The sequence below is a fragment of the Populus euphratica genome, unplaced genomic scaffold (assembly GCF_000495115.2).
Source record: "Populus euphratica unplaced genomic scaffold, PopEup_1.0 scaffold5.1, whole genome shotgun sequence".
Taxonomy (NCBI): Eukaryota; Viridiplantae; Streptophyta; class Magnoliopsida; order Malpighiales; family Salicaceae; genus Populus; species Populus euphratica.
The window spans coordinates 3219478-3233316 of NW_011499848.1; the positions used below are offsets into that span (position 1 = coordinate 3219478).

Here is a 13839-nt window from a genome sequence, read left to right on the forward strand (position 1 = left end):
ATTTTTTTTAAAGATATTATTTTAATATATTTTTAATTAAAAATATTATATAATATAGAACCATAACGACGTTTGAATAATACCCTTTTTTTTATTCTCCAACCACTTTGAGGTATTTTTTATCATCATTTTTTCCAACTTTCATGTTCTTAGATCAAACTCTTTCATGACCGAGTTATAGGTAACGCCCACGCTTTGAGCTTGTGTTTTTCAAAAAAAAATCCTTTATTCAACCTTTTCTTATTTTCCAAATGATAATAATATTTGATATTACGGTATTTGTTTTTTAATTTTTTTATTTATAAGTATATTAAAATATTTTTTTATTTTAATTTTTTTAAATTAACAACAAGACTATTCAAAAACAGAAGAAAAAATAAATTTTAAATAAAAAAAAACTCCGAAACAAACACGCTAAATCTAATCGACGTGACATCTAAATCTTGACCATGTTCTGAAGGGCAAGTGGTATACAGTTCATGGCCTCCAGTTGTTTCTTTATCTTTCCAGGCCATGAGCTGTCTCCTTTGTTTTTACGAGAAGCGTGCCACAAATGGCCTCTCTGGAATGATCTAAGCTGGGCAATAGCACTAGCTCGGAATGATGCTCTTGCAATTTCGCTGCCCAGGCACAAAAAAGTAAAAATAAAAAAACTGTACCTCTTGCGATGCAAACAAGTTTGGACCACGTGTTAAAAAACCAAAAAAGAATTCGGGCCAATGACGATAATAGATCATCCATCGCCGCGTTTAATTTAGAATAATTCAAAATACTCCGCCGCAATAACCAAATTTCAAAACGAGCCAGTACCTGAGTAAGCAGCAGTTGGTTCGTGGATTGGAATCTCGAATTCACAACGCCAACGCGAATCCCCTTCTATTTTCATCTCGACATTCTTAAACTCCTAAAGCAATCACGGCAAGTTCACTTGGGGAATCAATACAATAAGACCTAGAGCACAAGGTCCGAACTTTTGTTTTGTAATTTTTATATTTTAAAAGTATTTGTTAAAAAAATTAAAATTTTTAAAATTAATATATTTTTAATATTTTTATATCATTTTGATATGCTGATATTAAAAATAATTTTTTTTAAAATAAAAATACTTTAAAAAATAATCACAACTACATTTCCAAACACCTAAAAAAAAACCCTCTAAATCCATACAAGTTTAAATTAAAAAAATAAATTCATGAGTCTGGTGTATAATCTATAAAAAAGGTTGAAATATAATTTTTAAAATAACATAATATTAAATGTTTTTTTTTTTAAATAAGTTTTTTAAAAGATAAAAATTGAAAAAAAATTGTATAATATTTTGCAAGTGTGTGATTAGGCGACAGCTTTTAATGTTCTGTTAATAATAATGTTAATGTTAATTAATCTTTTATTCTTCTTATTCAAGCAGAGACAATATCACTTAAATTGTTGTTTTAATTAATTAACTGCCACGACATGTTATCTGGTTATAATTAACTCGCGAACTTCTGTTTAATAAAAAATATTAATTGAAAATATATAAAATATTTCACATAAAATGCATTTCAAACTTAATTTTTTAATAAATTTCATGGCACAAAATATAATTTAATTTATTATCAAATATTTTAATAAGTTTACTGTACCGAAAACACAAAATCAGTTATAAGACAAACGAAGCCACTTAACAATGGCGGAAGGAAAAGGACCAAAAACATGAAATCACGCTGAGGACGACGTTTTAGGCAAATTAATCTCTATAATATCTGCAAAAATATACAGATAAGCGTACGCGATTAAATGGAATGTCATATTAATCTCTCTATTCACTGCAGATTGAAGATTTTTTAACGTAACGAGAGTGGAATTGTATTTTATTAACAACTGGCAATCTCAATGAACTTATCATTGACATTCTTCCAGGGAAAAGGAACGAAGATGTTGAGGACACCTTTGGAGAAGAAGATGAGGAGGAAGACAACCGTATATCAAAAAAATTAATTTAATTAAATAATTTAAAATATTAGATGAAATTTTAAGATATAATTTATAATATATTTTACTGTGTGAAAATTTTAAAGGTTTAAAACTTGTATAAATTTATATTTAATTTTTATTAAATAAATAAAAATTGTAAAATTTAAATTTTAGACTTCTTAATCTTTAAAATTTTAATATCATATTAAATAATTAATTCAACCCAATACTTAATAATTTAATTTATCAAATAAATTTTTAAAATATAATTTATATTATTCTTTAAAATTAAAAAAATAACATTTCTATTCAATTACCGCTTCTTCATCTGGATAGTAAATAATTATTAATGATCTCGCTGCTTAATTTTTGTTGCTTGTTGAATAAATGGAGTTCTCTGAACTAGTCATCAGTTTGTATAGTTTTCATTTGATTTCCTAATCAAAACAAGTAAGCAAGACTATAATCACTTGAAGTTTAAGTTGATAAATGATGTTTTAAAATATAATTTATTTTATTTTTTAATTAATTTTTTTTACTTAAAACTTGTATTGTACTGATTTATATTACATTGTATTTTATTTTTATTAAATAAATAAAAATAATAGGATTCAAATTTATAACTGATTAATTATTAAAACTCTAATATTATATTAAAAAATTATTTTACCTATAAATTTAAATTATTAAATAAAATATTAAAATATATTTTATATTATTTTCTAATATACACTCGAGTAATGAGTAACTAGTTTATGTTTATTGTTAAAAACCCTTAAAATAAAAACAAGACGAAAGTTGCAGAGAAAAGCTAACAACTCTGTAATTTTATTCAATGGTTTATCCTATTAAAATAAGGTTTAAATAAGAAAGAATATAATCATTAAACAAACTCAGAATATTCAAAATGTATATATAAAAATAGGAAATCCATAACTTCTGAACATGAGCTATGCGAGTTTGTTTTGCAGATCAAATCATAAAAATAACAATAAACAAGACTGAAAGTATGCATTCATAGTGGATTATGATCTAGAAAACAGGTTCTAATGACTTCACGGGACCTCTGAATTAGCCTTTAGATTGATAAAATCGGATATTTGGATTAAAAAAATGGCTTCAGACATTGCACGCCAGTAAAAATAACAGCACTTAATACTGAATTAGCAAATGTGAAGACCCGTTTAACTTAGCAATCAGAAAAAGAGGCAACTTATTATTTCAAATTGTAATTGTTTCTCCTACTTTCTTTCTTTCTTTTTTTGTTCTTTATCTTTCCGCTGTTCAAATCAATCATGGCACCATGGCGTTTCGAAGCGAAGCAAGGACAGAACATGGATAGCAGCAAATCCTGTGCAGCTGGAGACATTTGAAATGCTTAGTGCTAACAGTGTTGTTTCAATTGATCTCAGATGCTTGGATTTCGAAGGAGTTCAATGCTCAATTCCAATTCCAATTCCAACATGAATAAGTATTTCTTATTAATCCACTCTCGAATACTGTTGGGATTTACTGCACTAACCAATCAAATAGTTTTGTTTCATGTAAACTTACGAGCACCTAAATTTGAGTCATTGTGCTAAGAATCAAGGTGAAACCAAACTTCATCCTGTCACATGAGGCACCTGGGTTGTTGTCATGCTTACAAGAATAAGGTGAGGCGAGATTTAATCTGGTAATTAATGAGACATAAATCTAAAACCCATGCCTAAACTCACAGAAACTAGGGCTTGTCAGCAATCATCGAGTCCAATTAAAAACAAAGTAGTCAACTTTAACATGGCGATCAAGTGATGCTGGGGAATGGATAATCAAATTGAATCAAGCATATGAACATCAGACCATAAAAGAAAACACAAAAAAAGAAGTAATTGTAGTCCACTATGACAACGTAACTAGAAACTATGAGAAGATTGAGATAAAAAAAATCTACAAGTTCTCAAACTTCGTCTCTAACTTACCAGTCATGTATATTCGTGCAATAAAAGAATTCAGAGAGATGAACCAGGCTGATTACTTAATCCTCCTCAGAGAGTGCAGCCACAGAATACAAAGAAGTAGCAAAGCATAGCAGTTAAAGCCACGGACTCCAGCACCGTAACAAAGGTCCACAACACATCATCAATAGCAAAATCCAACCACCTCAAGCTCTCTAGAGTCAACCTTGTTGTGAAATACGAGAAATCAAATTCCGGCCACCGAAGAATAGATGATGATGGCATAGAGAATCCGAACTCCGGCCACCTGAAAATGGATGCATACCACATAGGACGCATATCCCTGTACCAGGGCAATCTCCTACTTCAATTGAAAAGGGTGCTGGAATTTTCCCACAAGTAGTGCCAGGCGGTGGGGTGGTATATTTATAAATTGTTGGTGGGATATTTTTTTTTTTGGCTTTTTAAAAGGGTTTTCCTTAATGTGGCATGCGATAAATGCTAAAAGACCAGGTGTTGCACCAATTATTAACTCGGAGCCAGCGACTTTGCTGTTAGATGGTCATCTACTCTTAAGAATGCGACACGAAACAAATGAGACCACGAAATATTAATTAATCACTATTCCATGGTCGTTTCATTAATATCTACTAGTCAGGCTGACACACGTGCACGATTTGGATTTATCCTTTTCTTTTATCTATTTATATATATGATTTATATTTAAAATGATATTGTGAAGACTTCAACAAATAACTCTAAAGCAAATATAAAACTATTATCCTACGATTACAGTTTCTTAACAAGCAGGGAGCCATCACCACTGACTTTAATTTTATGGTAAAATAAAAAGAGTCCAGCTCTTTATCGTCAGTGAACAAGTTTTTTTGTTAGAGAAGTAATTGCTGAAATGGGAATGAGCTGTCATCGTCTTTCCTTCTCCGCTGATATAAAATTTATATATTTTTGAATTATTTTAGACGCTATTTTAATATATTTCTAAATAAAATATATGATTTTATACGCTATATTTTAATATATTTCTAAATACAATATATTTTTAAAAGTAGAGTTTTAGAATTAGAATAATAGAAGACAGTACATCATTCTCAAGCCGCCTCGATTTTTCTTGAAGAATTATCCTAGCTGGCAGTTAATGTAATAACCCCTCACGTTAGAGCGTTGACCGGTCCATTGCAATCGTATGGGTGACGGGATATTGAAATACCAGCCATCATCGATTTGCAAAGCTACCCAACTACAACTACAATCCACACGGCTTGTATGCTTACAACAACACACTACCACGTGCTTCTGATCATCTTCATTGATTAATGCTTCCTGGTTCAAGTTCAGGGAACAATTTTGGCCTCTTTAACGGTGACTTGCTCGGCAAAATAAGCACCGGTGACAATTACTGCTGCTAGTTGGACAATAAATTAGAAGAATTTGGCACATGAGATAGTAAAGGTAGCCTGTGGTAGTGCACGTTCTTTGTGTACATTATATGAAGTTTAGGTTATGTATGATATTTAGACATGATAACAACGACAATAATAAATAATAATTAAAACTTGGAAGGTGACAGTTTTTGTTCGTGAAACGAACCATAATCTTCAGCTGGACCTTTGTGGCCCATGATTTAATTTTGTTGCTTGAGCCCATCATTTCATTTGTCATGTTAGCTTTGTGCTTTCTTGAGCCGGCGCCACTTCTTCCCTGCCCTAAAACAGAGAGAGCAAGACGATGAGACAGAGAAGAGCAAGGAAGGTAACCGAGAGAGAAAGCAGGAAAGAGATGGAGAAAGGAAAAGATAGAATGATAAGAATTATATTTTTAGCATGTGTGATAATTGTTCAGTATTAAGTTTGAGTTTTATTGACTAATCTGAATTGATTTGTTTTTATAAAGCTTTATTAGAGGACGTTAAGATTTGGGTGGAATATATATGCTTTGATTTTGATTTGTAGTTCTCCAGAAAATTAACTGGAAGCGTGATTCAATAGAATCGATTGCTCAAAGATGAACCTTATATTTTAATCTAAAGATTTAAATTTAAACTATGTTTTAAGATATATTTTATATTATTTTTTAATATATTTTTTTATATAAAAACTTTTAAAATTTAAAATTTACACAAATTTACACTATTTTATATTTAATTTTTATAAAATAAATGTAAATAGTAAGATTTAAACTTATAATAAATTATTAAAATTTTAATATTATATCAAAAACTCATCTCAACTTAAAACTTAAATTATTAAATAAAATTTTAATATATTTTTTATATTACTTTCTTACCGGGAGAATTGAAAATTTGTGAACCTTGATGATATTAGGTTCAGAGGACATATAAATTGTAGAGTTCTGTCGAGAGGTAAGAAGAAACTGAAATCCTGGCTATGGTCACTGAGTTTAGAGGATGTGAATTGGAGATGACGATCAAATTATACCCTGGTCCCTAGTGTTCAAAAATGTTACCATCCAGTCCTTAACTTTTTCAACCAGGTTCCTAAGAGTTGAATCAGAATTGGAGATTAGTCCCTAATGATTAATTGGAGTGTAAATTGGATCCTAATGATGGTTATATTATTCATGGATAGGTTTATAAACAAAACATTTGACAATTATGGACATCTGAATTAATTGAGGGAAGTAGAAATCTACACATTCTGATTATTTCGTAAAATATTATATTCTTCTAAAATAGAGCCAAACAGATAACATGCTAGAAGAACATATGGAAATAGTTTGTGCGTGCAAATGCAGATCACGAATCTCTTTTTGATGGTGTAGGCTACGAACATTTGTGTGGATATGTATACGGATATGAATCTGAATAATACATGTATATGATTTGGTACAGTAACTACTAGTATATTTGTCGAGCTATTTTTAAAAAAACTTAAAAATATATTGAGTGTAAAGATTATTTGACATTATTGTTAAATCCAATCAAACATTTTAATTTTAAAACTTATCAACCCGATTTCTTGCTTAACTCAAATTTCGAATGAAACCGTGTGAGAGCTAATTCAGAATGAATTATCTAATTTAATAGATCCAAATACAATCGAAATAATTGAGCAAAACATGACATAACTTAAGTCACCAATTAATCGATATCGGTCACCCTTTAACTTAAGTCACCAACTTCAATCAGTTTAATAATTTTATTATTTTTATTTGGTTTTACAGTAACATTAAATATTTTTAAAATCAAGCATCAATCCTAAAAATGACATTTATTTGAAATCATGATAATCATATAGAAAGTATATATATATAAATAAACCATGAATTCTATTTTTTAACTAATTCAGTATTAAATAAGAGTGAAACCCATTAAACTTGTGAACTGGGTAACCTGAGTCAACAGTACATGTTAGACCTGCAGACTAGTTAATGGACTCTATTGTGATTAATAATTTTTTTTTCTAAAATGTTGTTTATTTAGCTACACGATAACAAAAATAAACAATTACAAAATCGAGCATTGAACCAATATTAAGACTGTTTTTGAAGACTATAATAACATTATAAAAAAAATATGAAAACTTAATTTTCAATCAATCTAATATCGAATAATAAAATTAAAATATATATATATATATAGAAAAAAGGAGTTAAATATGCCATACATGTTAACGGGTCCTCGAACTTTCTAAAATTTAATAACATCTTTTTGTTCGAAACTATTTTTTAACTACATGATGGAAAAAAAAGATTATTACATAATCAAGTTTAATTAAAAAAAATAACCCACTAATCCTACAAACAGGGGCAACTAGGGTTATATCGTTAAATTCTCACTCCATAAAATTTAATAACCTATTTTTTTCAAAATTATTTTGTATTGAATTACATTGTTTTAAAATATACTACATCATGATGCTGAGATATTTTTATAATATCAGTCCGATGTTAAGATATGTTTTTTGATATTGCAATAACCATGTAAATAAAAATTAAAATAAATTATCTACTTTAAATCTATATGAACATGTTATGTAAAGACTGAATTTAAACAAAAAGTAACAAAAAAAGATTAAAATACAAAAAAAAAAATGAACTGCTATCGTAAGCTCTGCATGTTTTTGTTTGATATATATATTTTTGTGCAACTGAATCCTTTAGAAATCTCAAAATATTAGAGTTAATTTATATATATACTTGAAGTTTTAATATGAATGTAGTTTTCAAACAATCATTTGTATTGTCTAGAATAAGGTTGTCAAAAATATATTTTTGACACGATACAAAAAATATAAAATAAACTTAGATGGTAAAAATAGATAATAAAATCACAAAAAAAGTTTTTTTATACATAGTTTACACATCTTAAAAACACATTATTCAAATAAAAATTTATATATAGTTCAAATAACTTAACAATACAGTAAAATACAATTGTTAATTTTCATAAAAATTTATTAACCAGTAATTAACAAGTTTAAAACAAACATAAACTTTTATATACAAAAGCATTGACATGTTTTTAGCAGCGTTGCCATCTCCTCTGTAGTTCATAAGAATGACAAATAACTGCATTGAATATGCATATGAGATAAACCCAGACTATAAAAAATTCAGAATGGGATTTGATCTGGCTATTTTATTCTCTTCCATCCATAACTTTTATTTTTTGTCTTTCTCGTTAATACATGTCTTGTTTAATACTTAGATAGTTCACTTCACCTCTATTTGAGTGTTTTAGTGTATCTATTTCAATATGAAAAGAAAAGTCTAGGTTGAAAAGCGCAAACTTTATATACTAGGAAAAATAAAGAAAACAACATATGTAACAAATGGAAACAAAAACAATAACTTTCAAAACATCTTAATTTCATATGAGATTTTGTCAATTATGAAAAACACAGCATTATAATTTATGAAACTATAAATGATATTATACATAGACCTGTTTGTTTAACTATTAACCAAAATGCTTATGATTGAATGATTGAATTGAAGTATGCAAGCGCAATTAAAAGGTAACAACTAAGCAAGATGTGAAATTATTATTCCTCTATAGTCTAAGATATATATGCAAGATCTGAGAAAAAAAAAACATTAGAAAGAAAAGCAACACCCAAGAAGTGAAGGAACCAAAACTAGCTTGCACGGGGAAAGAAGAAATAGAAGCATAAAGGGGTATAAAAGGATCAGTCTGATGCAGATGGCTTTTTGGAAGAGAAGGAGATGTATGCTTTGATTTTGGGTTGTTCTACATGAGTGGTTGATGCCTTGTTGGTTATGGAACGATGAAGAATGTAGAAAAAAAAAAGGACAGGATTCGTAGGTTGTGTACGTGGTTAAAGTTAATTGGTGGCAACTAACAAATTGATAAATTTTATTTTCCATTTGAACACGAAAGAAAAATCATGATTTTACTCAATCTTAACAGATTTTACTGAGTCAAAACAATTTCAGTATGATTTTAATGCTTCTCGAGTTTTTATACTAAGTTAGCACTATAAAAATGTATTGACTCGTAAAATCGTACAATTTCACGAGTCAACTAGCGATTTTACAAACATTGGTCTAAAATCAACTCATAGATAAGATTGTCAATGCTATAGATTTTGGATGCTACGTGGTGTTTAAAAATATATTAGCAGTTTTTTAAAATTATTTTTTATTTAAAAATATATTAAAATATTTTTTGTTTTTTTTTAATATTTTTGATACTAGCAAATCAAAATAATTTAAAAATATTTAAAAATATTAATTTAAAACAAGAAATAAAAAAATAATTTTTTTAAAAAACATAAAAACATACAATTTTTTTAATTCAAACATAATTTCAACTAAACTTTGTGAGCAACAATCAATCAAAGCCAATTCCAGCAAAAAGCATGTGCTATAACTTCTGCCAGATGAAAAGTGAAAAACAACTTAAATCAAGGAGGAAAATTCATACCAAATAAGGAAAAAAAAAAAACTGGAAGAAACAATGCATTCATAACACTCTATGGATTGCCACAACTGCCCAATAAAATCTGTGATAATTTATATATAAAAAAACCATGCCAGAAAATTCTCTCTGTAATACAGGACATAACACCGAAATCAAGTCCAATATGGAATTGTACTCTTGAAGTCATCTTGAATACAAAATTAAAGTATTATTGATATTCACCTTACATCTTTCCTTACCTCCGACACCATGATCACTTTAAGAAGCAAGAGATTAAACAGATCACAAATATTTTGAGAAAGTTCAACATTTATTAACAAATAAAGTAAACAACTAGATAAAATAGCTTTATAAAAAATAACAACAATAACAATTAAAAAAAACAGAAAAACAGCTCACATTTTAACAAATATAATAGTGTTTGTTTTTCAATGGTTTTTATGTCTGTGGTAAAATAAACACAGTAAGATATTTAATAATAAATTAAATTGAGTTTTATATTATAAAATTTATTAGAAAATTGAGTTTAAAATGTAATTTTTATAAAACAGATTTACATATTTTTTTAACTAAATTATGTAAAACTCTATTTATTTTTACTTTTTAAAAATGCTTCTTTTTAACTAAATTATGTAAAATTCTATTTATTTTTACTTTTTAAAAATGCTTTTGAAAAAGTTTTATTTATTTATTTATTTTAAATTAATATATTTTTTATTTTTTCAGATCATTTTAATATGTTGATTTATAAATAATTTTTTTAAAAATAATTTTTTAACATATTTTTAAATAACAATAATTTTTTAAAATAACATTAATCATGCTTTCACTAAATATTATTATATATATATATATATTTTGCTACATATAAATTTTAATTATAATTTTTATTAAACATTTATCTAAATCTAAGTTACTGATCATAACCATAAAAATTATGTAAAAAGTAAACGCACTCTTAGATGGTAACAAACTAATGACCACGTCAGGACAAGCGGATACTCCCTAAACAATTTTAGGGTTTTATTGAAACAAGCGGTAACAAACCACCTACAGTTCTAACCGCAGCCCAGCACTTTCACATTGTACCCAATCTTCTTTTCCAAAAAAAATCAAAATCAAAATCAAGTTTTCTCAAGAAAATTGCTCTAGTCTTTAACTACACTCTTTTTAAGTTTTTGTTGAACATGAAAATCATGGAGCAAGAAGGAGAGGATTTTGAAGAAAGGAAAGATATCAAATTTTTGAACGAAGAAGAAGAGGAAACTAAGGTTTATGAGAGTGGAGTAGACGCTGAAGAAGAAGATGACGATGAAGACGAGGAAGATGAAGACGAGGACGATGAAGACGACGAGGATGATGACGACGACGAGGATGATGATGATGATGAGGTGCAGGTTTTACACTCTTCTAGTGGACCAGCAGGACAGTCTGTGAACGATGACAACGAGGAGGATGCAGACGAGGAGGAGGATGGTGAGGGAGGTGATGACGATGACGACGACGATGACGACGACGACGAGGATGAAGAGGAGGATGGAGAAGACGAGGTAACGAAAACAGTCGCTAAAATTTTCATTCATTTATTTATTTTTATCTAGGTCAAGTTTTGCTTAATCTTGTTATTCATCTGTTAAATTTATTTTTAGGTGATTTTTGTGTTACCTGTCTAGATCTGTTGTTTGATTAAAATTTTACGGTTGACAGCCTCTTATTTTATTTCAATTTTATCTTTCTTTTTGCTCTTTCCGGGATTTTCTATCAGATCTGTTTATTAGAGTCAATTTTGGTATATATGCATCATATATTTTTCTGATTTATGGAGTTCCTGCTAGAAAATAGAAGACACAATCCTGGTTCATTGTGTTTCATTTTGTCCTGTTAAGAGATTGCTGTATTCTAGTTAGAATTTGCGGTTAATTACCTAATTTTATTATCTATTGTGCTCGGCAGCTTCACCGATCTTGTAGATCTCTTATTTTTCTCATAGATCTATGGTGAATGCATATGCTGCCTGCTCTCAACTTCATGTTAGTTGGCATATTTGTTTTCTCCATTAACATGCCTAAAACTCCTTAAATAATTTTTATTATTAAATATAATGAATAAGCTTGGTGTTCATTTTTCCGCCATTCAGTAGTTTTTCCTCTCAGAACCTAGATCTGGGCTTCTGATTCCATCTGGTTTTGTGGAAACAGTCTATAACATGGTCCAATTTCCTCTGTTAAAGCTATGCCCTTGACTCGTATTGTTCATAATTGAAGATGCAGTTTAGTCTTAATCCTAATGTAGAAGATATTGCTGTGTGCGTAAATATATGTGATTTCCAGGCTAGTTATTATTGTCTTTCTTTCCAGTATCATGGATGGATGCATAATGACAACCTCATGAAACCTGTTCATTAACATAACAAATTATCCTTTTCTGGGTAAATTTGAGTAAATTCAATAGGTTGCTTCCTTTTCAATTATCCTCTCTGTCAAGACTGTTGTCAACTCCTCTTTTGTATTTTTTTTTTGAACATATTGATTTTTAACAAACAGGAGGATATGGGCACTGAGTATCTTGTCCGGCCAGTTGGTCGTGCTGAAGACGAGGAAGATGCTTCTGATTTTGAACCAGTAGATAATGGTGATGATGAAGACATTGACGAGGAGGACGATGAAGACGATACTGAGCCTGCTGGGAAGGTTGAGGCCCCAATAAAGAGGAAGAGGTCGGATAAAGATGACTCGGATGATGGTGGTGGTGGGGAGGATGATGAGAGACCATCCAAGCGATAAGGCTGGGACCCTTGTTTGGTTTACTGACCATTTAACATGTAGGTCAATCTCTCTATCCCTCTCTCTTAAGCCCATCTCATTGTAGAAAGAAGGATAGCATGCTCTTGGATTATGTTTTTTCAGTCCTGTATCATCATGTTGCAGTATTTTTTTAGGATTAAATGTTTTATTTGGATCAGCACAGTTATTTGGGGTTTGCAAGAACTATCTAAATCAGTTGTTTTAGATTTGTGTAAGCCATGACCTTAGATAAGTTACTCTTTTGAATACTTGTTTAACTTTTGGGTTTATCACTAGATAAGGTTATGCTCAGCTTCATGAATTACTCCATGATCCATTGAATGGATGTTGGATCATATAATTGCTGTCTGTGTTCACGCTCTTATACGAGGGACTGGCCTTTATTTAATGATGTTCATATTGATGGGGGACCAACACGACCGTTATCATAGTTTTCTATGGATAAGATTAGCCCTCCCGGCACTGTTTTCCTCTTACAATGGTTGAGAGTAGTGACATCGCGCGTGGATATAATGACAAAATTGAAACGGGAATAAATAAAAAAACACTGTAAAATAGATCACTTCACTTTATTCTTAAATGAATATATATATACCGGATCCCGGAATACAAAAGAAACTATTGCAATCGGTGACCTGCTAGCTGCGTGAAACGTACAAGAAAAAAATGGCTGCGTGGAGCTTGTAGTGGGAGTTATTGGTGGATCTTTGTATATGAGATGCTTGGGTAACGTAATGTAAAACTGCATGGTTAAAGTAGTAAAATGCGGAACTTATTGTTAGTTGTTTTTGTTAAATCATTTTTTCTTATTTTTTTTCACTGTTAATTTTGTGAGCAGATGGGATTTTTTCGGCGAGAAAATGGCGTGAGATAAGTCTCCTATTCGAGGATCATAGCAAAGCGTTATCATCTCGTGTTTTCTTGACGAGATTGTTTGGGGTCGCATGTACAGCCACGCCAACTTATCATACGTGACAATTTACCACCACAACTATCTCTCTCAGTCGGTTACCATGCCTCGATCATGAACATTCGGGGCTTTCACCAACATCCACCTTTATTAGAGAAAATAATAAAAAGTAAATTGGATGAGAAAATGATATTAATATAATTAGTATTTTTGACGATGAGTTCCTTATTAAAAAAAAGAAAAGAAGAGAAGGAGTAAAGAGATTGCAATTGTAATTATAACGAGGTGAAAATTAAAATAAGCTGTGCA

General features: G+C 29.6%; 1 protein-coding gene across 2 annotated transcripts; it reads left to right on the top strand.

Moving 5' to 3' along the window:
* The first annotated feature begins 10804 nt into the window (after positions 1–10804).
* LOC105115599 (prostatic spermine-binding protein) lies at positions 10805–13605 on the top strand. Of its 2 annotated transcripts, XM_011012549.1 has the most exons (3): positions 10805–11366; positions 12360–12637; positions 13459–13605. In XM_011012549.1, the coding sequence occupies exons 1-2, from the start codon at positions 11004–11006 to the stop codon at positions 12597–12599; spliced, it is 603 nt and encodes a 200-aa protein (XP_011010851.1). In that variant the 5' UTR covers positions 10805–11003; the 3' UTR covers positions 12600–12637; positions 13459–13605. The 2 variants fall into 2 exon arrangements, with proteins under 2 accessions (XP_011010851.1, XP_011010842.1); XM_011012540.1 differs by lacking the exon at positions 13459–13605 and having other exon boundaries at positions 12360–12955.
* The last annotated feature ends 234 nt before the right edge of the window (positions 13606–13839 follow it).

Bases quoted from the DNA above. Each gene is read 5' to 3' on its own strand.
- LOC105115599 (XM_011012549.1), top strand. From the start codon at position 11,004: ATGAAAATCATGGAGCAAGAAGGAGAGGATTTTGAAGAAAGGAAAGAT. The intron at 11,367-12,359 runs GTAACGAAAACA...TTTAACAAACAG, and splicing joins AGGAGGATGGAGAAGACGAG to GAGGATATGGGCACTGAGTA.